Here is a 26,971-nt window from a genome sequence, read left to right as displayed (position 1 = left end):
GTTTCAGAGATGTGCCATTTGGGACTTGGCTAGGCTTTTTGTTGTGCTCCTGTTTCCATCCTTGGCTGTGTCACCTTGGAAAATGCACTGTCTGTGTGTGGGTTTGGCTGCCCCTATAGAAGACCCCCTCTGTGTTTAATACACCGTTCTCCCGTGTCTCCTTTTCATCATGGGGGAGGGTGTCAGATATAAACATGCTGCTGAACATCTATTGTATTTTCATTCACATAACCTGTGAGCAAATCCTTAGCAAGTGTCACTTGAGTGTTATAATGGAGGTAGATTAAGCAATTTATGGAACCATAATATAGTTGACCTCAATCTCCACATAAAATTCACAGGGAAGGGTGTGAGGTTTGGGGGGTTTTTTTTAGCTTTTCTTTGGTTGCCATGGCTGGGGTGATACACAGCATTGTGTTTCTCTTCCGTATTTTTTTTTTTTTATGCTCCATCCCACTGTATAAGAGGATGCTCTTGCAGTTTGTGAAGTCTGTCCATAGCTGGCTGTTTGCTGGGTAAGGGGGATCACTGCTTCTGATGAAGGTGCCCAAAGGAAAGTTGCAAATTGTTTTTGGTATCTCCTATAAAATAAGAAAGCCCAAGATAGGCTGGGGGGACATGGGTATTTGATTCACATGGGGAAACCCAGGCTGAAGCCACATTCTTCAGCTTCTGATGATTATATCTAGTTCTCTTCTTCCTTTCCCTAGCAGATTTTGGAGTGCTTAATGGAGGAGATTAGATAATTTTCCCATTTTTATAGATGAGACAGCAATCAACTGAGGCACAGAGGGGAGAGCCAGGAGTGGAGACCAGCACAGTCTGGCTCCAGCCTTGCACTGCTGATGGCTCCAGCCGTATGGCCACACTGGATGCCTTCAGTCTTCATTTCCTCCCCAGGGGAGCTGGATATGGATATTGCAAGCGTTTGCTGCAATGTCTTGGCACCAGCCATTGTCTGTAGGATGCACCTTTAACCCCTCTGCAGGCTGAGAGTAGAAGAAAGGCTTTTCCACCCTGTCCCCCTAGAAAAGATGCAGAGTTCTTTGCTATTTATTTTGTCATCAGCATATGTAGAGAAAGTGGTGGGGAGAGAATAATATGTCCGTATTTGTATAGTAATTACAAATTTACAGAGAACTTTGGACCAACCAGGTTTTTTAAGCTTGTCAGAACTAGATTGGTATTTGTAAGCAATGAAAATACTGAGGAATGGGAGTATTGTACATTGGAGAAATGTTCACTGTCACTATCTTTAACCCAAGTTTTTGTTTGCTACTAATATTGTTGAGATCAGAGGCCAGGTATAATTTGGATTAAGGAAAAAGGAGACAGAGAAGAAGCACTGTTCTGTGTTTGCATGCTGCAAATGAATGTACCAATGAGACTTTATATCTTGATAGGGAAAAGTAGGGCCCTGATTTAGAAAAGCACTTAAGCATGTGCTTCTCTTCAGGGAGTGACAGAGTCATATAAGGCCTATTGACTCAACAACTGAAAGGGATTTCAGCTTGTACCCATACCTGAGTAGGTATCAGAATAAAGGGAGGGTAGGATTTTTTTATTATTGCTTTCTGGGTTTTCGTGGTTTTTTTCCCCACAGAGTCAAGGTGAACCATGGGAATATTAAGTACTGCAAAATTACAAACACAGAAGCATTACTCCAACTTCGTAGGAAACCTCTTCCCCCAGCACGTTGTGTTTGCCTTTGGGAACAGTAAGTCAGGTATTTAGCTGGGAAGGCCAAACCATGTGCAGAGCTTGTGAAAATAATTATCTCTACATTTCGAGCTTTTGTTTCACCACCCTTAAATATGGACTGAAATTTCACTCTGTAAATTCTGAGCCAGAACATGATTTTGCTGGCTAAATTGCATATAAAACCTAATTAAAAGCATCATCCCACACTTTTCTTTTAAAAGTACATCTACTACCATCATGCCTCTAAATGTAACAGAGCTCAACAAGTCTCTAGCAGCCAAGAAGACATGTAATTTAAAGGCTATTTCAGCATTTGATTAAGCACACAGTGATAACTACAAGCCCATGCCCCGCAGGCATGACAAGAGGCAATTATGTTCTGAGGTCAAAAGCGAGGGGGAGAAAAAGCACAAGATTTTGATGACTTACTTAATTTTCCAGCTCCTGAAATTAGCAGAGACAAAGAAGTTCTAAATCGCCCAGATAAAATCCTGTCATTATCTGTTGCTGTTTCACCCTCTGCTCTCACTTTGCCCTGCAGAAGCTCAGGAGGATGATTTTCCACCAAATGGCTGCACTTAGAAAACTCAAGTTGGCACATGTTTAAATGTTAAAAAGAGTGTTTTTCAAAATCTTTAAGTTCTGCCATCTGTATTTAGATGGCTGTCTGCACATAGGATCCTGGAAAAAGACACCTGTTTTCCAAAGTAGTGAGCAGCCATCAGCACCTCTTGACTTCAAGCCAACAATTAGGTCACTTAGGAGATTAAATAAGGAGCTCAGTGAGAGACTGCAAAGATAGGGAGCTGCTCAAAGGAGAGAGAAGTGTATTAATGAATTAATACAATCGTGCTGTGTATTTCACAGATGGGCTTTGATGTATCTTATTTCATAGCAAAAAGCAAAAAAATCTTTGCTCCTCACAGGAAAATCAGTAAGAATGTTTAAGTAAGATTATCATATAGGGACGCAACATCAAGAAATATCCAGGAAATGAATGTTGACTCCGTGGTACCACAGTGGGGTGTCTGTAAGTGAAGGCTGCCCTTCTTACGGCAAGCAGTCGAGTGATTATGTGAGAAACATAAAGGTAAATTCCAGTAAACAGAAAGCCACATCTAGAAATGTTTGCATGTGTCCAGAGGTTCTTTAATGGGAAGTAGAACATGACCTATTCTTTTTGGAGACAGGCGTTTGCTTTTGGTTTGGGTTTTTTGGGGGGGGAGGGTGGGGGGTGGTACTGGGGACTTACATTAATGCAATTTTAGTAGCTCAATGCCATGAAGTCTTATGTACGGGAGAGATGCCCAAGATACAAGAAATGTGCTCTCACACCTGGTACAGAAACGTGTTTAACAGCTTTTACTAAAGCTCTGTAATTTCATATTAACTGTGAAGTCCTCCACCGGAAGCCTGAGGTACTACATCATCATTGTTGATAGAGTTGCTGTGAGATTAGGATGCTATCTTTGCCCTCAGATAAACTTATATTTCAAGAAAACTATATTGCTGGCATCAGTTCCTAATGTCTTATTTCCAGCAAAACACAAGAGTTAAGATTAGCTGCATATGTACAGGATTGTTGTTTGACAAATACACCAGGTTTGTACAAGTGAATTCCCAGTTAATTTCTGTGATTTTAAGCAGGGTTTTCCTCAACCATCACATGTTTAGTGTCTGCTTTCTTTGACAGTATAGAATAGTTATTGCAAAAAAATGCATAGGAATTAACTGCAAAGATATACTTTCTGAAGCATGTGAGTTGGCATTTTGAGCTTTGTTTTCTATAGTGGGAACTGTAAAAAGTAAAGTAGTATTAGCAACTGTCTTTGCCATTTCTGTAGCCTACGGTAGCCTCCCAAAGAAAAGGATTCAAATTGCCCAAGAACTGGGCCAAACCATAGCTCCAAACAGCTAATATTGACTGTAAACCTCATTTTGCCATTTCTTGGCAGTTAATAGGAGTCCTCTAAGTGCATGGCAGGAGGAGGGAGGGCACTTGGCCTCAGCGTTCTGCCAAAAGCTGCTAGAAACCTTCTGCCTCCTGTGTTGCCAATCTGCTCAGGTTTAGTATAGAAGAGGCTCAAAAAGAGAGCTCACCACAGCTCTTTTCCAAAATCAGCAGCCTGGCATCAGAAATTTTCTGGTCAGCACTGGACCTGTGAACGCTAAAGGTGATGCAGGCGAATAGAAACTCTCCCCCTGTTGCCACAGAGTCCGGTGTTTCACAGAACAGGGGCTGCTGCAGGCTTCTGTGGACAGATCCTTTTAAGTGGACTTAATACCTCTTGATGTTGTTTGTAGGGCAGGCTAAAATTGCTGGGCTTTGCTGACTCTGCCTTTCTGATGGGCTTATCTCTTCGATCAAATGTTGTCTCTAACTTTATGTCCCATCCTTCCTCCACTCACCTTGTCGTTGATTAGTGACATAAAGGCAAGAGTAAGAACGAGGTATTGCATCTCAGAGGTTCACGCTTGTCCTCCTGGTTTCCCTCCTTCTGTAACAGGAGAATTTGGTCATGCTAAGAATTTACTGCATTACACAAACGTATGGTCCAATATTATCTCAGAGCAAAACTGTTTCTCTGATCTCGGGGAAGGAGGACACCTTACGTGATCCAAACCCTAAAGCTATGCTAATTGTAGAAGCTATTATTCAAGAATAAATGCGTGTCTGTCTTGGGAGTTTGGCATTTAATCCACAACTCTGGCACATCAGTAAGGATCTGATATTAGAGTAATCCCTGCAAATTTACAGAAATGGGAATGTTTATCTGTCCAATAATACAAATCTAAATGAGACAAGTGACAATAATAGAAGGCTTCACGGAAGTTAGTGTAATGTGTTGGATTGCTTCCTGCCAGACAGACAGACAGAGCAGCCTTGATACAGTTAAGGGGTATACCAAGAAACATCAGTATGCTCTTATTTCCATAAGCAAACTTGGCGTGCATGTACCATGTGGAAATTTTATCGGACAAGACAACAGTGCATTGGAAGGGATTTTTGGTTTTGGGGAGGATATTTTGGTGATTTTATAATGAGGCCAGGGGGCAAGTGAGTTGTTGAAAGATACTCGGTGTCAGATGGACCCTGGATCTGTTACAGGGTTAAACCTTCCCTGACTGCTCTGTGACCATCACACAGATATGGGCTTAGTTTATATGTTGAGTTTTGTGGTTGGAAGTAGTACAAAATGGAGCCAGAAGGGCACATCATAACTTCAGCTGGAATCCTTTTTGGTGTGGATGAGTTTTCATTCTCATGGAATGAGGAAGGGAAGGGGCTGGCTTTTGTTTCAGCTCGCGGCTGGTGCAGTCAGCTGGAAAACAAGTATTTGGTTCCCAGCTTCACTGTGGATTTCCCATGAGATCTTCTGGAAGCCGCATAACCCTTCTGCAGCTGAGATGAGAAAGACGATGCATAGCTACTTCATAGGGATATTTGGGGGATTAATACATTCACGTTTGTCAAGCTGTTGAAGATCTTTGTATCAAAGAGGCTGTAAAGATGGGAAATATTATTGCTTGTTGTCATGTGAGTTTGTTTACTAATGCTTTAGGGCTTTGTTTTCAAGGCATCTCAAAGCATGTTTCTTTTTTCTTTTGCAAACTGTAGCCTGGATTTCTTTTAAAACAGGTAAGATTTCTGAGAGCTCTTTAAATTAACTTTACAAGTATGTGCCAGTATTGAACATCCAGGCAGATGCCATGCAAAGCTGAGACTGAGCTTTAATCACCCAGTGTCCCATATATTGGCCTTTCCATGGAAAATATCACTGCAGGGCCCAAACTTTGGGATGGTTGCCAGAACCCACAGGCCATCCCCCGGCACACTGCAGGCTACAGCAAAAGCCATTAGGCTCATGTTTTCTAAGGACCAAGAAAAGGACCAGGAGCAATGCAGATGTTATTACATCTGCAGTAGGACAGATGCAGTCTCACTGAGCAGGTGGGATCCTAGTGCTTGTGTTGCTCATTGTTAGAAAATTTCCCCCGGTTGATCAAGTACAACACAGGACTGTAATTTTATATATCAAAGCCAACTAGCTTTTCACCTGGTAAGTAGAAGTAATAACAGTGGCATAGTTGCTATTTACCTCTTTCAATAGGGGATTTCTAAAGCCCTGTATAAAAGGGATCATTAGCTTATTTTTGAGATGAGAAAATCAAGTCGCTGAGTGAAGAAGTGATTTCTCTGGGCAGCCAGCAAGCTGGGGATCGGACCCTGTTTCTGCAGACCATATCTCAATGGTATCAAAACTATCTCAGTACAGCATATGGATAAAACCTGCTGCTAAACGTTGTTCTGCTTTTAATCCTAGCCTCAGTGTGGAAAGTAAGTGTTTGCTGTGTTTCTGTGTTAATCCTTGCAGCTTTCAGCCGTGCCCCGGTCCCCATGGCTGTGGTCCGAAGGGAGCTGTCCTGCGAGAGTTACCCCATAGAGCTTCGGTGCCCGGGAACAGACGTTATCATGATCGAAAGTGCCAACTATGGGAGGACTGATGATAAAATCTGTGACTCTGATCCTGCTCAGATGGAGAATATCCGCTGTTATCTGCCAGATGCCTATAAGATTATGACTCAGAGGTATAGTATTTAATATTCTTTGTTTGCTGACTGTTGGTTTTTTAATCCGGTATGTACACACCAGTTTGTGTGTGTGTTTGCATAAGAAAATGCAGGTACTTAGTCTGCATGTGCACAGAATTACAGCTATCATTGCTAAACTGTGGGTTTAACAGAGCTGGGTTAGCATCACACAGTATAAATAACATTTGCTGTAAGTACTACTAATCAGTCATCTTGATACTCACTGTGTCCCAATTTTATCTCTGAAATTACCTAAATATCAAGGCTCTTAATGAACATATAAGTGAAGTCTTTCTCAAATGCACATTCATTGTTTTTTGTGGTGTGTTCAAACAGATGGCAAATAATCTCCTTTAAATAATTAATATTTTGTGTTCAGAATAACATTTACATTTTTCAAAATGCAAAGAAAAGTCTCCATCATTCATCGTGTTGCCAGGCTTTGTTTTAGGGAGGATCTGAATTCCCAGTCAAGGACTCACATTCGCATTGGTTTTGCAGAAGACTTGCTAATTTTCTGTATAATAACTATTGCTGTTAAGTGTGGCTACTGCATCAGGAAATGGTAACTGAGATGCACACCACGTAGACAGACTCCTGTCCAGAGCCAGGGCCCAAAAGTTTATTCCAGCCTAGAGGTATACTGATTAGGGAAGGCCTTTAACTCTTGCTGAATTTGTCAGGGTATTTTCTGGCACAAGAGGTGTTGTGGGAAGGATTCATAAGCCACAGTTCTTGACATGTAATTGCATTCAGTACATTTCTCCTAATAACTACACATGAATAATTATTCAGTGCATTTGGCTGTTAATTAAATAGTAATAGAAATTACTATTTCAGGGTATTAATAATGGTATTGACATAGGCAAAGTGTTGCTAATTGAAGTCATGACAACAGTGTTTGCATGGTGACCTAATGGCTAAATCAGTGTAAGGTTTTAGTGGAATATCTTGCTATTGTTTGCTCTGAGACATTTTGCACTAAAAATGGAGTTGTGTGAGCAACAGAAGAGAAAGCGTGAGTTTCATCTATATTTGACATGCTAACGGCTATTTTTGAGCTCCTTTTAGAATTGCTCCACGTCAAGGATTTAGATCTCAAAATCCTGAGAGGTCTCATGAAAAATGTCCTTGTCGCTGCATATAGCTCCTATAAGCCCATTCTTTAAGTTAAACCTCCTTGCGTAGCTGGTTGAAGTCCTGTTTTGTAGGATTGTGCTGGTTACATTTTCAAGACAAGTGGAAAGGGTAACAACATGCCATCAGCCAGTCCCTTGGATTCGGCATGGTTTTAGTGGAATTACTATAATTCTTCTGTTCAGGTTGTTAGTGGCTTCAAGCAGAAACCCTTAATCCTCTGCATATTGGCAGAATAAAACCATGTCATCCCCTTTGTGGGCCATTACAGAGTACAAAGTATTAATATTTTTATATATATGTAGTAATGTCCTCCAGGCACTAACTTCCAAGCCAAATGCAGACCTCTGCAATCTTCTGGTCAGTCCCCACGTGTACCAAGCCTGCAATAAACATTAGCCCTTTGGTCAAGGAGGGCACATAATCATGTTGTGGGCCCACGGCTCTGGGATGAAAACTCATGTTGATTACTTGGCTCCAGATACCATCACTGCAGACTCAAATGGCTTAGCAGAGAGTTAGCAGGGAAGCGCATCTCTGGGGCAAAGCATCTCTGTTTTCCCATTTGGGAAGAAAGTGGTGCTGTAAAAGATGGCCACTGAGGGGGAAATTTCTTGCAAGGGAAAAGCAAATCCATGCTTTCTGAATATTAATATCTGTGGGGCCTTGCTTGATGCTATTTATCAGTGAGGAGGCTCAGGAAAGGGTGGTGGCTCTTTGCATTTAAGCTATTTGATCAATTTTCATGAAGAAGCATGCAATCATGTTATTAATTAGGTACTCTTGAGTTTCTTGGAAATAAATATAACCTGGTTCTAGTTAAAAGGCAGGTTAAAAAGGGGAAAATACTCTACTTCACATTTTTATGTCAGTCTCATTTCTTTTTTTAATCTCCATTTATTCAAAGAGTTGAAACAATTTAAAAATAAAACCATTAAAATGAAATATGTTCTTAAGATGCAAACCAGTCTGCCAGCTCACAGCTCTGAGTACGCCTTATAGCTGAGCCTCTGAAAAAAAGCACTTTAAAAGGAAAATCGTGACAGCCTAGTAGTTGTGGTGCTAACTATGGGATTTTCTTCTGAAAACCTCTACCTGCAAAATTAATGAATTCAGCAGTATTTGGGTGGTTTCGCAGATGAATGCAGGCTTTAATACAATGAGCTTGTCTTTGCTAACGCTGCGGGGTGGGGAATCAGCTGCTGGGAACTAAAGATCCTCATGGCAGTGTAACCTGCATGGTAATCGAAGCTGTCTGCATATGGAAAGAAAAATAATATGCGCAGTGCATGCTTATTATGCATTGATTAATTATTGCATTCATAAATACACAGTCCTGTTGTAGCTTTTATAATAAGTTGTCTAACTGCTGGCAGTTTTTAATCAGCAACACTGTACAGCCAACTTAGACACATTATGGCATGGCTGTGGGGAGGGGGAGAGGGAAAGGTGGGAAGAAAAGTATGTGTGAGACAGAGATGTTTGTTGTTAGTATGTGAGCTGAGGCTGCGAGTGAGCAGATTTATGGCAGATATTAGTGACTGCTCCCCCAGCCCACCCTCCCCCCCCACCAAAAAAAAATTGAGCTAGTGTGTTTCTTTCTTCTGTATGTTTATTTAAATTAATTTTGCAGACGAGTACGTGGGGTTATTTTGAAAGGGAAAGGCATAAATCTGATGGTGTGTTTGTGGAGCCCCCTGAGCAGAGGGACACAAGGAGTTCTTACTGCAAGCATTGCCCTGAAAATCTCTAAAATTTTCAGAGTATTGCTCTAAGTAAAGAACGTTTAAACAGCTTGTAGAGAGCTATTTTATAGGAAATTAAATCTCTGTGGCCTATTTTGTTTTTCAACTTTCCAGCTCTTCCTTCAAGTATTCGAGCAGCAGCTGCCCATAAAAGCTCAGGAAGAGTGCTTTATAGACTGAAGTTTTTCTGATATGATTAGAGAAAAATGTATTTCATAGCATGTTTGCTTTGGAGAAACATCTTTTCGAGGGCTGTAACAAACAATTAAATTCTAACCATGCCCATTGTAAACTGTGTGCACTGTACCATGGGAGACTTCACTATGTCCTCCCTTGAGCAACTGTGCTGCAAAATTAACATATCATCCATTCAAACAGACGGGGTTCTCTGCAAACAATAGGGAAAAGCAGCCTTCTATTCCCGTAAGAGTTGCCTTTGTTTTTATAGTGTTAACACTGCCATTTAGTCTATTAAAAAACACCCCAAAGGAAAAAAAAAAGTTTTCAGCAGGCTCTCTTGAATTCCTTGTGGATGCTTTCCACCAAGGAAATGCCCAGCTCAGAAAGACAAAAATCTGTGTATTACTTTTTGCATGCTGTGGTTTCACTACAAGTCAGTGGAGTTAGTCACCTCGTAAAAGTGCCCCACAAATTTAAGCCTGCAACACGGGCAAGGGAGTTAAGTATTTGGTTGCCTGCTCCTTGATTCAGACAAATATGCCAGTGTGTGCTTCTTTTTAAGGCACATGCTTAAGTGTTTTGTGGAATGAAGACCTGCCCATGTGCTTTCCTGGGTTGAAGCTAATGGAAGGAAGAAGATGGGTGGATCAGCTTTTGCATGCACATTTGCAGAACTGTGCGCTGTAAATACCACCTTAGTGTTTATTACTAAGCTCCTTATCCTTTCCTGTAGGCTTTAACCTTTTGCCACAGTAGAGCGTTGCAGAGCTCTTGTGTGCCAATATTGCCACTTCTGACTTGGGGATGAGGGCTGAAAACTGCTCAGCTCTCCCCTCTCTTCTCCCCTGAAGGGAGCACTTGACCCATTTTGTGTCCCACAGGCAAGACACCTCTTGCCCAGAGCTTCCCGCTGCTCCGAGGACAGATAAACTGTAGCTCCTCTGGCAGAGGATGTGTAGCCCGCACAGTGCAGTGGGACATGTACCCCCTGCTCTGCTGCAGCTGGCCATGGTGCCATCTGCCCCCAGCAAAGCACCCTGTTGCAGTACAGGTCAGGGCCTGGCAGGTGAGTGCTGCAGCTCTGCTAGTCTCCTCTGCTGGGTGAGCAGATAGAAAATTTCTAGTAGCTCCGTGGGAGGCACAGCTGGGAGGTACTAGATGCCCTGCCGGGCTGCAGTTGCTTAGCTGAGCTAGTTTCCTTTAGGTTCAAGTCTAATTGTGTGGTTTGTCCCTGTGGTTTCAGTGTTGGCATCATTGATGAAGCCTGCAGGTCAAGACCTAGAGTTAAAAAAAAAAAAAAAAAAAAAAAAAAGTGCAATTAAGAGTGTCAGACTGTTGTTAGCTGCTTGATGCTTTCAGATTTCCATTTAGTTTCATCAGAGGGCCTGATCTTTTTACCTGAGGAGGGGCACTCACAACTCTCCTGGTAGTCGGAAGGATGGTGGCAGGCACTTTGCACAGGGTGGGTGAGAAGAAAGAAATTGTATGAACCAACTTGCATTAAACTGCAAAGATTTTTCATCTCTTGAAGGGCTGTGTTTTGTTAATGTTTTTGGTTGATGACCTGAAAAATGCAGGAGTCTGAAACGAGTGCCATTATTATTGTAATAATATTGCATCTCATGGTGTGCTGTTATTGATGCTATCAGCACCTGTGATTTTCAAGACAATTCTCAAATGCCAGTGATCTGCTCTTGCATTGGGAAATAAATAGGCAGGGTTATCCCTATTTTACAGATACGATAATTCATGTTAATTGATGATGAAGTGGCCACTGGTTTTGATCACACCAATTTTGAGATGTTCTCAGAGTCTTTTATATTAAGTAGCTTGTCCTGGTGCATGTGGGGAGGATGTGCAGGACAAGGAGAGCTGCAGACCTGGAGGCTCTGTAGTGACGAGGCTGTCAGTAGGACTGAATGAGCAGACTTCAGCTGAATTGCGGCATAGATGTGTCAGGCTCTATAAAATTAATGGCATATTTCTCAGAAAACAGCCCCCTGCTTAGACGTTGTCATCACCTCTGACTCAGATACTGAATGCCCCATTTGGTAGGAACCCCTCCACCTTCTCCTGCATCCTGGGTACATTTTGTGAAGACTGCCAAGATACTACTCATTTTTCTAAATTTGTTATCACACAGATGGCATGGGAAGTGCATTTCTGAAGGACTGAGAAGTTGCAGTGGGAAGCTAGGCTCTTCTCTTTCTGGGAAGCATAAGTCTGGTGCTTTGAGATCGCCACATGAAAAGCATCAATATGGAAAAATGCTAATATTTCAGTTAAACATTAGTTTCTGTAAACAGTAGAAATGGACAGGGAATACTGAAGCTCACATTCCCTGGATTCTGATTTTAAAGGCTAGAACACAAGGCTCACCACTTCGTTAAAGAATCTATTTTCTCACCATGCAGAAAGATATTTTACAATGAAGCAAAGTCTACTAATCTCATCTGCACCTTGAGCCTGGGACAAGGGCACGTACACTATTACAAAGAGGAGAAAAAAACAAACAACAGTAAGTGCTAGTGGAGCAGTGTGCACTGAGCTGTTGAATCGCTCTAAAAAAGGTCGCTACTTCCCAGCCTGTACAGTCTTAATTTATCCTACCTCTTCCTTCCCTGAAAATGCTGTCAGACCCAAGCAGAGGAGTAAATTCTGAAAGCAACAGCCCCCTGGAATTGCCCTGGTACCATAGTAAATCAGGGCTTGTCAGCCCAAGCGTCTCAGCTGATTGCAGCTGCCATGGTAACAGATGATGATGAGGAAGTAGTTTCTGAAGGTAATTAGGTTCCAAACCATCGAAGGCTCTGTAGATCAAAAATAATGCTTTAGGCTTCCCCGGGTACCAATTGGTAGCCGTGGCCAGCTATAAAACACCACACTTAAATAAATAAATAAATAGACAGTTGAATTGTGCTGTGGCTGCTGGGTTTTGGTTGCTGTTAGCACACAACTCCAATGTGCTATCATTTCAGAAAATCCAGACTTGAGCTGAGAAAGCAATGTGGCCAAAGGGAAAGGCCTCCTTGAAGTACGTAGGCTAGAGGAAGCTGGAGAAATTCATCATTGCTGTTTTCTAAGACCATTTCAGTTTGCCAGCTATTTTGTTTTGTATCATTTCATTTTTTTCCCCCTCACTGGCCTTAACTGACAAAGAGAAGACATGGGATAATCTCTTGGATAAATCATGTCTTGAAGTGGCCTCAGAAGTGCTGAACGCACGATGTGCTGAAAATCATGCAGGGAAAATCCAGGTTTATTACTCCATCCATTACTTTACTAGTGTGAAAGTGGTCAGCTCCAGCCTGTCAGAGGGAGCGGACTGGCCAGCCCTTGGCAGCCTGCCACATGTAGCTTTTGCCAGTGGGAGAAGACCTATGTGAAACATGCTCCTGTCATCTGTTTTTTCTGAACATTTGAGGCTTGTTGGGAGCAGCAGCTACTAATTTGTACCCAGGGAGGAAGTGTTGAGCAAAGATGGAGACATTGCTGACAGTGGTGTCCACCGTTTGAAACGTGTACTGCATTTATTACCATGTTGCAGGAGGTGGGTGCAAGGACATAGAAAACTTTCCTGTAACTGCAAGGAAGGGCGATCAGGGAAGATGCAGCTCTAGGCCCTCGAGTACTATTCTCCGCTATTACTGAAACAAGTTTTGTACCGTGAAAAGCATTATCTGAGGTACCTGAAGAGCAAAGTTTAAAGCGAGGCATCTGCATGCTGCCCATGGCACTTCCTGCCCATTGCCTGTATTGCTGAAGTGAAGAACATCAAAGATGCTTCTGCTCAGTCTTCCTACACCTTCAGTCTGCCTGAATGTGACAGCCTTACAAGGCCATCACAGGGCTTGGTTTTCAGATGCTTGGCCGTTTTGTCACGAGGCTTAAATTGATTTAGAGCATTGCAAGATAGTGTATAAGGTTTATTCAGGCTAAATAGACTTACACTGTCTTAAGATTACAAAGAAATAATTTGGTTTGAGTAGAAGGATACATGCATGCTCCTTCTCTGGTTAGTCTTCTGGCTAGGAATAATGGCTAAAGGGCTGTAAGGTAAGATGACTTTGAAGTAATGCATCTATATCAGTTTCTTTTGCTTTTTTCTTTCTTCTTGTACAAAAGAGCTCAGTTAGTCTGTGCCTGAGGTCAAAACTGGGTTTATATACAGGGGATTGTCTATTCTCCAAGATGTTTCAAAGCTTTCATTCAGCACATTTTTGACTGCATCATTTGTGAAATCTTGGGGGCTTGAACTCCGTATTCTGTTCCAAGACGTGTAAAACCAGTGCTGGCTTATACCACACCCTTTCTGTGTGTATGCCTGGGATTTCTGTACTTCTCTGCAGTGCTGGAAACACTCACTGCAGACCTCAGTCACCTTTGCATGCTTGCAGTTTGGCATGCACAATGTAGCTTTTTATTTTGTGTGATCACTCTGCTGATACCAAATGCAGACAGGCAAAAGATGTGTGTTACGCACAAACCATTTGCTTGCCAATATGGACTGATGCAGGCAATGTTCCTGGATCATCAGTTCAACACGGTCCTTAAATTTATGTGTGAGTTTTGTTAGTGGGATGAACTGAAGTTTATTTCAACCTCTTTGGGGAAAGGAGGGATAGAATGGCTTTTATCGGAAGCAGTGACCTAAGAAAAGGTTTTGCTGCCATTATAATTCAGGAGAAGGAATTTATGTATCAGTAAGCAAACTGCATAAGAGATGCTGGGCCGCATCTGTGATGTAAAGGAAGGGCAGGATATGGAATTTATGATTAGAGCCATCTTCTATGCATTATGCATAAGATAATACATTGGTGTCAGTTATATACAGTAGAAGCCTTAATTCAGCTGGAGTCCTGCTGACATCGTAAACCGGGAGACAGCGAGTAGTTTATGGGCAATAGTAGAGCCTCCGGACTGAATTATGGCCTCAGCATTCAGTCTGTTACTGAGAGTTGCAGTTTGTAGTAGGCAGTATATTACATGCTTTTACCCAGAGTAGGACCAGTGACAAAGAAGGAAAAACTTTACTGCAGAGACACTGTGAGGAATGGGAGATGGAGTTATGGGCAAGAGAACTGTAGAAAACTATAAAACTAATGCAAGGGAAGAAGGGAGGATTTGGAGTTGGCCTGAAGATAAGATGCCAGAATGGGAGTAGGGTTTCCCCATGCAGTCACTGGTCTGCCCCCATACCCTGTGCTGCCCGCCTCAGGGCAGGATGCATCGTCCCTTAGTGGGCAGGGACTGTCTCTGCCACCCCCACACTTTTTTCATCCTGATCCCTCATAGTTAGAGATGGGCTTTCACCCCAGTGCCCAAGATTTTAATTATTATTTCTAGTTTTTCTTTGTTAGCATTAATAGCAATTGCTGGATATTCTTGCTGTCCATATAAATGGCCAAATCCTTTCTGAATCTCATCAAGTCCCTGGTCATGATGACTTCCAGGAGCTCTAAGTCCAGCAGGATAATAGCTTATTGTGTGAAAAATGATTGCTTTTTGTCAGATTTTAATTTCATTGCCATCCCTCTTCACACTGTGAAGACAGAGGCATCCAAGCTACCTTTTCCGTTTCTGTTCATTAGCTTGTATGCGTTTGTCATGTTGCTTCTAACTTAACTGCTCTCCAGGAGAGAAAGTTATGATCTTTCAAATATTTCTTCTTATGGGAGTTGTTTTGGGTTTTTGTTCTGAGTGTGTGAAGGTTCTCGTTTTACCCCGAATACCCTTTAATTCTGTATTGCCATGTTTGAAACAAGATCAGCTGTACAGCATTCCATTTCAGGCTGCATCATCTACCTATATAAAGGCAAGATGTTATTTTTTGATTATTACTTGCACTTTTCTTCCCCTCCTGTCCCGTGGAGTCTACTCAGATGCTGAAGGTTTTCTTTATTTTAAGGAAAACCAAAAGGACAGAGGAGGGAGGAAGAAAATAATTTGTGATAAATTTGAGAGTTTGAGGCCATTTCTCTTTGGAAAGCCTGCTTCCTCTCTTCCTTTCCCTGAATGGCTTTGAATTACACAGAATGTCCCATTTGACTCAAGAGTATTACAAACCACACACATATAATTACGTCCTTCCCCAAAATGCCTGTTCTGTTCCTGATAAATTATTAGCTCTCTTGGTCACTTGAAGCAGATTGTTCCACTTAAATGATTACAGTGGTGCCCAGCTAACGCTGATGGAAAGTAAAGTTTGGTTCTCGATGCTAATACTAGCAAATATGTGGAGTAAAGTATAAAAGCAACCATTAGGTTGTAGGGAGCAAGGTTAGTTCTGGAAAAAATGTAGTGCTTGTTGCAGGTGTCCAAGGTCTGAATCATGCATATCAGAGCACTGTGCTCTCATCAGGGATGTTGGTGGACTGGAGGTGTGGTCAAATTGGTACTTGGAGTGATTTTCCCATGAGTAATGGAGAGTTGCATGTACAAAGGCAGATGAGTAATCTTCACTGTTGATATTTGGGGGAGCAGGGGAGAAATCTTTAGGATCCCACTAAAATCTGCCTGTGTCAGAAGTGCTCCTTGGCACCCTTTGGAATTACTGGCAAGGTTGCCGACAGCTGAACACAGGCATCTAATATCTGAGACATATTGAAAAAACCCAAACCCCTTAACTATATATACACACAGAGAATATAGGTCACCTTAAATGCAGTGGATTAGTCTCAGCTCTGGAAAATCAATTTCAGTTGATTAGTTGCACTTGTAGCTAGATGTAAAGAGTTAAGGCCAGGTACCAAACAACTCAAGGTAATGGCTGTCATGTCAGGCTGCGATCCAGGAAACACTTTGGTGCTTGTGTAACACCATGCACGTGACAGGAGCTGTCTGAAGTCAGCATGGAGGTAGAAGTGTTCCAGGAGATCTCCACAAACTGTTTTTGTGGTCTGGATGTCATCCAGGTGGCAAAAGCACCCAATGGGTCATCTCACCAAGTCGCTGGAAGTCAAGGGAACCTAAGGGCAACTAAACAGCCACATACTTTGCCACAAACGGCGCACGTGAGTGGGTTGGCAAGCCAAGGGTAGATTGTGTCCTAATCACCACTTCCCCCATTTGTAATGACTGCAGTCTTCTATGCCCAGAGGTTGCTGAAGTGAAACTGAAGCTGTAAACACTTCTCAATTGTTTAAAAAATGAAAGTACTCTATAAAGAGTGAAGAGAGAGGAAAAGGATGGAGATTTTCTTTTATAGTGCTTAAAAGGCACCTCATTGCCTCAGCTTACAGATTCAGTGCCAATTGACAAAGCATCCCCCAAAGGTGTTTTTTGTCAGGAGACTTTGGGTGGGACTAGAAACCTCCTATAACTATAAAGTATCCTTCAGGAGGACCTGTATATTCGTGCTAGTATTAACAGTAGGTGAAGTAAATTCCTTTATGTCTTAAGAACCTTTCCCTGTAGCTCAAACTGTGAGGGTTTGAACCACTTAAAAGTACCCAGCCAGGAGCCCGACTCCCACTGAACTGGAAGAAGTCCTTAGTTCCTGATGTCCAGAAATTTCTTTTGGAAATGGAAGTTCACTGTGAAGTGGCTCTAGTGCCTTTTAATATTTTGCTCATGATCTAATTTGGATCTTGAGTATACCAATTTGGAAATAGCCTGCCTGACATCAAGCTCCGAGTTTTTAAACTTGTATGGTTTAATAAGATTAACTTGCTGCAGTTCTGATACAGTCTTCAGTGAAAGCTTATTCAAATTAAGAATCAGTCAGAGGGGAAGTAGCCTCAAGCATAAAGTAGGAGTGAGGTAGTGCCAAAAATTGGGGCTCTGAGAGGCTCTGTTGTCTCACCCTTCAGTGAGAGCAGAAACCTTTAGCTGCCAAATTAATGCACTAAGGGGAAAAAAAGGCATAATTAAGAGATGAAAAACAAATATTCCCTTTTTCATCTGTCTTCTTTGGAAATGTACACAGATATGCACACATAGAAACGGATGCATAGTTCAAAAACTTTCATTTTTGAGACTCTAGAATATGTATTAAAGTATGTGGGAACTGGGTACTTCCTTACATGTCTGCTTGAATTATCAAGAATACTTCGCAAAGTAGAGCGTGGCCACTAAAATGAATGAATAAATAAGTGAGTTTGAGGAGTATTCCTGCCAAATCTGTGTTTTGAAGCTTTTCTGCGTAAAAGAATTAATTTGTGTTTTTTAATCATGTTAGTTTCTTCCAGTGTTTCTTTGCATTTCAGCAGCTAAGCATCTCCACCATGAATTTAATTTTCTCAGCGTTGGTATGGGAAATCCTGATTGTGTAACCTTTTGACCCAAGGTTACATCTTAATCCCCTTCCTCCCAGGGGGACACCCTCAAGTTTGGCAAGTACTGTGCAATTTTCAAATGTGTACCATATTGATAACATGTATATGGTATCGGGGCCCTTCTGGTTCTGATTTGAATTCTGAGCATGCCGGGCATTTTTTCTTCTTCCATGAAGAAGAAAATTCTCAGCAGAGTTTCCATGCATAATTTCATTCCACTGTTTCAGCAGGAATAAGGCAGCTGTGAAAGAGGAATATGAAATCAAGAGCCCATCACTTTTTGAATATTGCAAATTTTATTAAGGGTGTTATGGGAAGGAGGAAATCTATAGGACAGATAGGACTTTGGTCACAGTCCAGTGTTGCTCAGCGGTGCTCAGCTAGAAGAGAAACAAAGCCGCAGTGGCAGCAGTGCTAATTTAAAGACATGCTTAGCATTGGCAGCAGGAATGGCTGGAGTGCTTAGTCATGAGTAGGAGTCCCTGGGGTAAACGTTGGGTAATTCTGAAATCCCTGTGCTGTGACAAGAGCCATTGTCAGCCATTGGCTACCCAGACCTGGTCCAGGGAAGGGCTTAAACTAGAACAAAACGGTACAAAAATGTTTTGACTGCACAGGAAAATAAAAGATTTTTGAGAGACTGAGATTTGCAGGGGTATGTCCTTTTTAAAGGTGATAAAGTGTGCCTGTCCTGTCTTCTGCAGCAGTTAAAAATGTACTGAAAAGCAAATTGGTCTCCTGCTAAAGTTGGTTGCCATATGACATAGCCTGGGTGTCTCTGTATGGATAAAGCTATTGCAGTAATAGTTAATTTGCTTGCAGAGCAAAGAGTAGCCAGTAAATTTTCTTTCTGTAGGTTGGCAGACATGTACAAAATCTAGTTTGGTTACATTAAGTATTTTTCTGTGCTCTTTTCCTCTTCCAGATGGCTATTGCCAAAATAGACAGTATACAGTATGATGTTTTAAATATATGCATTTCTTTAACGTGCAACATTTGGCTTGTTTGTATATACATCTAGGTTGACTGCATATATGTAGAGAGTGATGTACATATGAGAAAGTACAGCAACACGTGCACTGAAAAATAGCAAATGACAGCCTTTTTTTAAAAATGAAACTTCACAATTCTTGCCTTTCACGTACACAAAAGTAGAATTGATTTAAAATCAAGAAGGAAGACAAAAGCAACTCACCGTCTCTTCAGATAATTAAAACCAGCATCAACATCCAGAAGACCCCAAAGGTGTTGCAGCATACTAGCAAATCCAGATTGTTTTATGATATATATATATTTGTTGGTCATTTGTGATACATATATTTATTTGTTGGTCATTTGTTTTTCTTCAAAACTGCAAAGCAAGCAAGAAAGTTGCACTGCCGTGGATGTCTGTAAAGCCTGTGCTGCTCCACCACACATAATGCTGAAAAATTGCTGTCTTAATAACCCACACAAGTGTTGTGACTTTCAGCTCAGCACCTCCAACCTTTTATGACCCCTAATCAATGAACTTGCACTGTGACCATATATCCCACTTTTGCCCACGGTGCGTAAGACCGTGGTGGGCAAATGGGGTCCAAGGGAGCTGGCTCCATAATATAGCCAAGAATTTAGCCTTTGACTTTCAACTGCTTAAATTTTTCCATCTTATCCAAGCTTTTTGCTTTATTGTCATCTTATTATCATCTCATTATTAGGCAGTGAAGGAAGCTGTAACTCTTGCTTTAATACTATTTTTTCCCAGCTTTACATCTGCTGGATTTATTCTTTCTTCCTAGAAGCTTCTCAGTGTCCTTTTGCTCCCGGGTGGTCACTGTGTTTTCTCTGTAACTGTGAAACCTGTGGTGGTGTTGCTTATTTCTAAGTAATCCTTGTATCTTTTTCTATGTGGTTGCAGGGACTTTTATTAGACTATGTGGAAGTCTAGGTCCTGAACTGCTCTAGGTGAGCTGCACTTTGCTGGCTGCAGTTGGAGCATCCTGGTTTGGAAGTGCTGAGGATCTGCCGTGTTCAATACAGCCTTTGTGTGGCTGCACCTGCAAATGCCTTCTGTGGAGATGGCACCACCAGGGAGGGCGGTTTCTATTTTCAGTGACTTCCTACGACCAGCATTATATCAGGAAGCAGATGGGTAGGCTATCTTCACATTCAGGTTTGGCGGCACTGAACAGGCAATCTGTATCTTGGTGGGGTATGTTGCATAACTGGAGAAGAGGGGGGTTTCTTTGAGGTTGCACGGTCACCTGGTACGGAATTAAGTTAGTATTTTACAAGGTTTTTGTTCTGTGGTGCCAGCGGTAGCAGATAATCCGTGTTCATATTCCTGGCCTTGGGCTGAGATGGCGAAAACCCCGAGCGTGGAGGCTCTTCCTGCCATTTCAGCTCAGCTTTGAGTAAGCAGTCATGCTTCACTGAGGCTCTAAATAACTTGAGATGGTGTGCAAAGTAATCTGAGCAGCAGAGCAGGGTGGGAAGTACAGGACTGTATGTGCAGGGAGCAAAACCACATGAGTTTATAGCTTGGGAAGTGTTGGCCGTGGTCAATGACGTTTCTAACAATGTTTTGGAGCATCAAGAGCCTGGTTCTGGAGGGTCTGGGGTAATTCAAAGCACTGTTGTGCATTAGTGGCATAGTTCAACCGAGAACATTTCCTGAGTCTCACTGGTCATCCTTTTGAGTAAATGTTTGCAGGATCCAGCCTATCACTTTTGAAGGTCCCTTGCTGCAGATTTCAGGAGGCCACAGAGAGGACAAAGGAGGAAGAGAAACGTTCCAGGCGATAGAGAGAATGAGGAACATTTTAGAGTTAAACCTTAATTTAAGGAATTGGCTTTTTTCATCATGTAGTAAATTCATTAGTCATGTACAGCGAGGAAGTTGATTTATGGCTGTTAACTATATTGAATTGACGAACGTAGCTTCTTGAAATTTAGTGGCCAAAATTAAGGCCTCTCCAGGCATTAATAGATTAGACCGCTTAAAACAATTTAATTATTTATCCTGTGCAAATGGGATAGGATATTTCTAGAGTGATGCCTGTATTGCTTTAGACATATTTTAGTATACATGTGATTAAAGCTCTGTTTGTAATTCCTACTAATTGACTAATGGCATGGAGTTGTGGAGGATGGGAAAGACCTTGGCTGAGGCTTAAGAATTTTTAATTTTGGGGACTTTGGAGACTAAAAAAAAAAAAAAGTATCTCAGTCTGGTTAGAGCGAATGCTCTCTTCTCTGCTTCTCATAAACTCTGTCAACATCTGTTTGTAAAGGAGTTAAAGGAGCAAAAAGGGAGGCTATTAATAGCACAGTATGTCTGCATTAAAACACAGTATTATGCATACATACTGCTATTTTTAGTGCTGTAGTATGCAAATCAAGTGATGTCCTATCGTGATAGGCTCTGCACATACATAACTCCCCACCTGGAGACCTTAAAACATCAGTGTATTTTTTTGTGAGCTATCATGTCACGCAGTCGTATCATCTCCAAAGAAAATGACTGTGCTGTAAATGGCTCGTCCTTAAGTGCTATCCTACCCACAAAGAGAAGGAAATAATTAAGATGACATGAATTATGTAAAACAGACTTGAATAAAGAGTGACAGAAGGGCTGGCTTTGACAGCTGGATGTTAAATGAAATTTGTTTCTGTTGTTATAGATGCATAGACTGTTTTTAAATGTATAATTTATTTAGATTTATTTAAGGGGTAGAGGAAAGAAACAAGAAATCCCTGATGCGGAGAATTGAAATAATGAGTTGTTATACACACATAAATAGTCATTACAAAATACTTTATTGGTCTATTTTTGCTGTATTTATAAGGGCATTTTAAGACTCCTTGAGTCTGCATTTTACATGCACACAAATACATGCTGCATTTTACCCAGCAATCCTTATTGCGTGCTTAATTGAGTTAATAGCAGAAAGACGCGAATACTCCTGACTGCTCCAGTGTGGCTCTTGGGAGAGAATGAATTTTTCATCTTTTCCAAAAGAGAATTTATCCTGAACGGCTGTATCTCAGACTGTGTTTTGTTACTCATACCTTTAAGGAGGCCAAAGCTGTAGGTATGGGAAGGCTTTTACTCTAAGCCGCAAGAGCTTTAGCTACGAAGTCAAAACACCTACAAAGAACTACTTAAGTTACATTATAAGGTGGGGGGCAGGGAGCAGGGGTGGGGGAAGAGGACCATTTAAAAAAAAAAGCCTTCAAATCGTTGGCTGGGGTAGAATTGATCCTCTGGTTAAGATCTTACAGTGCTTTATCTAGCAACACTGTGGACCAAGAATTTATGCAGTGAGGGGAGGAATCATTTCTTCTGGGTTTGTTAGACCGAGTCACGTCAGAACTCATCTACTATTTGCTCATGACTTTTCCATTTACACTATATGTAAATACATGCTATCACTATAAATTTAAATCTTTATAAAGAAATTATTTTCGAAATTTGGACTATTCAGCAGCCTGTACTTATTTTATGGAGATTAAACTAGAGTAGTGCTTAGGACATGAGTAGACCTGAAGCAGGCAATTGTGGTAAAATTTGCCTTCAGGGCAAATTCTTGCCTCTTATCCTCTCTGTTCCTTGCTGTCACTGACTTTGTAGGTTTCACCAGATATAATATTATGTATGTTGTTCTCTATTCTCTTTTTGGCATCCTAACACTGTGTTAGAACTCTTGGGCACCCTTGGGGCAAGTGGCAGAGGTTTCTGTTCTCCTAACCAGCCGCATTGCCAGTGCTGTGCTTTTGCTTTTCTCAGTGCAAACACCTTCTGGGGTTTTTAAGGCTTAAATATCGGTTTAATGTAGAGATCTCTTTTTTTCTGCCTGTCTGTGGCATTTACTTTCCTGTAAGTTGTTTGGAATGAATTGATGTCACTGATCCTTCTGCTGATCCTTTTTGTTGCAGATGTATTTGATGCCTTTGCTGCAGACAGCAGAATTATCTGATAGTCTGTATCTCTGGGTGATTGCTTAATTGCCTCTATGACACCCACAGTAGTATGGTCAGGAATTTGTCACTTTGGTCCTGAAAATCATAAAATGTGTGGTTTGCTTGCAAGTATTTTGTGGCACTTACGGAGAACTCTAAACTGAGCGTCTGTCTGTCCTATTTTTTGTATGTAGTCCCAAAGTTGCCTCCAAAGTTGCTCTTACACAGTAAAACAGAGCTAATTTGCAGTGTGGTAGGCACACAGGCAGAAATGCTGAGGGACGGTGGCGTGGTCGAAAGCTCTGATGCCTTCTCCAGTGCAGACACACGATTGGTAAGCTCAACATAGGAAAGAGGGCAGCTTCCCACACCCTCCACTCCTCATCCCAATTCCACCCAGAAACATGCAGTGTGTGGGTCGCTGGGATAATTCCCATTCTCTGTTGTCCTAAAATGGAAAGCATATACCTACTCAGGTCAAGAATTAAGTTGCAATAACGGTATTTCATTGTTGTGTGCCTCTGTTGCCTGTATTGGTGACAGACAAATGAGATTTTCAGCAGGGTACTGGGAGCTGAGTTGTATGGTCAAGGCCTCTGGCATTTCTCATTTTCCTACAATTTTCTCTCTTGTGTGCTTTCTCAGAAACAACCTGAAGAAAACAGACTTTCCCTCAGTTGAGGTGTGCAGTAGATTCTGTTTTCTGAAACAAGAAGCAGTGCCATTCAAGAAGTCTCTCCTGTCATGAGAAAGTTGCTTAGCTGTTTGTGTGTCTAGATCTATACCTAGATATAGAGGATCGATTGACATGTGAATGCAGTGTGAGAATTATTCTTTAATCATTGTTTGCCTGATTATGTTATTCTTCGATGAAAACTGTTCTTTCAGTTTGTCAAGAGAGAAATGCCACCTTGAGATTGTAGCCCTTTGGGCAATTCCCACAGGGCTCAAAGGAGGACTGTGTTTCTAATCATGAAATGCAGAGACTGTTGGCTGAGATTTTGTCCGCCAGTGCCCTTTCTCCACAAGTAAATGTGTGCATTCAGGAGAAGCATGGATCCTTCCCATGCCAGAGACGATGACTTTGTACTAGGTGATCACAATGCGGGGCATCAGCGGCATTGACAGCAGCTGCTCACAGGTGGTACAGTGCAAGGGGAACCTCTCCCAGATCCTTGGCTGGGCTGTGTGGCTGCATCAAGGCAGCAGGAAAGTTTTGGCATCTTCACAGAAGGAGGGTTACTGAGACCAAACTGGACAGGAAAGCTGGGTGTGACAGGAATCTGCCACATCTTATGTGAAGTTGTATTTTGTCCCTTTTCTCTGTAATTCAAAGGCAGTGGGTTTTTGAGCTTATGGAGTGGCAAGTATTGAATAAAGTAAGGACAGAGCAATTCCTCCTCTGCAAGCCATTTTAATGTGTGCTCTGGGTCAATAGAAAGAATGAAATGCTTGTCAACGCAGAAATTCTGGGAAGAATGTGTTGGGGAGACCGACACTGTAGATACTAGAGGAATATATTTGTCTCTTGGCTCTCCAGAAGCCAAAAGATGGTGTGATTCAACTAACATAATAAAAAAAATGTACTAGCAGGTCCCATTCAGAATACTGAAGATACCTTTTGTGTGCTGAATCAATGTTTAGATGAGTGCTGTGAGCAGGGAGAAGTCCCCTGGATAGCTTTTTGCAACTATTACTGCCAATAACCTTCCGCCTCTGTTCAATTTTCTACTTCCAAGTTGCTTGATGTGGAAATGGGTGCTATATATTAATTTCAGCATTAATTTACACAGGACAGGTTACTTGTGAACAGTAAGTAAAATTCTATTTCCGAGAAATATTGGAAAACTCAGTGTTCGTGACATTCTTGTGTATTAAAATACATGGTTACATCAATAGATGCCAAAAAAACATATTGGATGATCTGTAAAGCTCATTGGTATCCTTTCCACCACCATTAAAAAGCTAATAGGGAAGAATGGCACTGTCTCTATTAGCAGAGTCTTAATTTTAATTAAATGTTGCATCCTTTATATTGTTTAATGAAGATCTTTCTGTGCATAAAGGTTTGCATTTGTATCAGATAGCACTTTCACTTGACAAGTACTTTTGGCTCTTAGAAAAATTTTGATTGAAAAAAGCCTCCAAGATATTGTAAGCACCTTTGAGGGAGAAGAGATGTGCATGAAAGCCTGGTGAATGACTGGATCATCCTGTAGAGTGCTGGATGGTTTGGTTTTGTTGGTTTGGGTTTTTTTGTGGGACTTTTTTTTTTTTTTGGAGGGGGGTGCTGGTTTTACCTGCTACGTGCTGTGTACTAGCAAACTGAATTTAGAGAATTACAAGAGAGCAAGGCATGCAGAAGGCACAGCCTGGAGGCAGACAAATTTGGTCAGTATTAAATGGGGTGATAGCAGGGATGGAAGTCTGTGTGATGGCTGAGAGAGATTTCTAGGAAGGTATTTTGGAAAGGAGCCTGGAGAGAGGATCTGAGGAAGAAGAGGGGGAATTGTTCTGGGTGAAGGCAGAAGAGCTCACCGATATAGACGCAAACCTTGATGTGGATTGTCAGGCATCTAACCCAGTGATACTCCATGTCCTCTGGGGCATGGAAGAAAACGGAAGCTGTCCCTTACTTCCATCACATCCCAAATTACATTGTGCCCATGGAGGGGATGTAATTTTATTATCTCCGAGAACCTCAGCATTGCTGACACACAGGAGTGGCTTCACAAGCATCCCCATGACTTCACTGTGCATTCGTTACCCTGGCCCATTCTCCTGTCACGCCTCCCGCTTTCCAGTTGATAAGAGCCTCTGCCTTTCCATTTGGTCGATTAAATGCTGTAAATTCTGCGATGAGGGGCAAAGCATTAAATTTCTCAAGCATGTCTGTGTGTCTTATCGTGGAGCCGCTTCCATGTTGTTAACAGTATTTGATTCATACTGAAGGAAAATTGATGACCTGAATCCTCCTCACATAAGAGCTTCATTGTTAACATCTCTTCTTCTCAGTCACCCCCCCCTTTTTTTTTATGCCTTCCCATTCAATTTATCAAGCATGCTTTCAGCAATCAAAGGCTAGAAAATCGCTTTCATTCGTGAGGAAGATATTCTGTGTCATTTTATCAAGATGTGCAGTTCCTAATTCTCTGAAGAAAGCTAAAGAAGCGGGGGCTGTAGCTTAGCACTGTCTCCCAAGTTGCGTTAACGGAAGATTGCAGCCAAGGTGACAACAGACCGTTCCCAGTAAAAGAAAGCTCTCTCACATGCTCAAGGAGCCATGGGTAAAATAACCTTTCTCATTGCATCAGTGTTCAATGCCGAAATGCACAGAGTCAGCTCTGGTGCACGGTAAACTGCTTGGGGAGGAGGCTTTGAAATGCCTGACTTTGAAGCCATAGAAGGATTGTGGATTTAAAAGAATAAGGAATATCGAGGGAGTTGATAGATGAAAGAAAAAAGGCAGTAAAAACTGGTCAGGTGGCATCAACCCAAGTTCAGATAACCTCCTGCTTTACAGAGGGCAGAATTTCAGGTGGATTTTGTAGCCTGAGTTGGCTGGCTCTGTGTTGGCAGGCTGCTCTCACCATTAGTACGAATTCTATTTTGTTCATGCTTGTAAGATTAATTCTAACTCTTTGCTATTGCTTAATACAACTAGTACTGCTCCCCTGTTTATGTAGATCTGGTATTGGGACAAGCAGATTTAAGAAAATGTAGGAGTGATTAAGGATGCAGTTAGCTGTGGAATGGACCCACACTTAATTTTAAGTGTGTGCTCAAGAAGAGTCTGGAAGACAGGCTTGTTTGATTTTGTTTTTTAAATGAGGCTGAATAGGTGAATAATCCAACTGAAAACAACTTTTTGCTGTGTGCTTCTAGCAATGATACATGTGACTCTCCAGTGTTTTGAGGGATTTGGCATTTACTGTTTGTACAACCTCTGCTCTAGATGAAGAATGGTAGCATGTTTTTCGGCTCTGTTTTGACAACAAAAAGGGGGAAAGCTTGTCATTTTGGAAAGTAGCTTTGTTGGGGAATAGCAGTGAGACTGATTATTTTGCTGCCTGCCAAACCCTTTAAAGGTGGGCTGGTTCACCTAACAGCTCTAAACAGGAGCTGAGTGCTTTGGACTTTTTGGTCCAGGAAACATGACAGTCATTATATATAACCTGGTGCTGGATATTTCAGATTTACACAAGCAAGATGCACGCAATTGCCATTTATTGGGAAGAAGACTGGATAAAAAATCCTATAAACTTAATGGAAAACATCTGTCTGCTGGTCACCATTTCAATTCTAGTACAACTGGTAGGTCTGCCTGCTGTATGCCAACTGTAGTGCACAATGGGAAGGGATAGGATGGTTAGTGATGCCAACAGTTATGCTAGTAAA

The 26,971-nt window shown here is 41.7% G+C and overlaps 1 protein-coding gene across 27 annotated transcripts in view; it reads left to right on the top strand.

Annotated features, from left to right (window-relative positions):
- The window catches only part of ADGRL3 (adhesion G protein-coupled receptor L3), a 529,386-nt gene that overhangs the window by 237,666 nt on the left and 264,749 nt on the right, over positions 1–26,971 (top strand). For 26 of the 27 annotated variants that reach the window (XM_030013851.2, XM_030013889.2, XM_030013708.2 and 23 more), the window contains 2 exons: positions 5,321–5,341; positions 6,078–6,291. In XM_030013851.2, coding sequence (XP_029869711.1) covers positions 5,321–5,341; positions 6,078–6,291 — 235 coding nt within the window. The remainder of the gene's footprint in view (positions 1–5,320; positions 5,342–6,077; positions 6,292–26,971) is intronic. The other variant, XM_030013732.2, reaches the window with a different exon arrangement.

Source organism: Aquila chrysaetos, chromosome 1, assembly GCF_900496995.4.
Source record: "Aquila chrysaetos chrysaetos chromosome 1, bAquChr1.4, whole genome shotgun sequence".
Classification (NCBI taxonomy): Eukaryota; Metazoa; Chordata; class Aves; order Accipitriformes; family Accipitridae; genus Aquila; species Aquila chrysaetos.
Note: the sequence above shows the minus strand (reverse complement) of the source record. Positions and strands in the feature narration are given on the sequence as shown.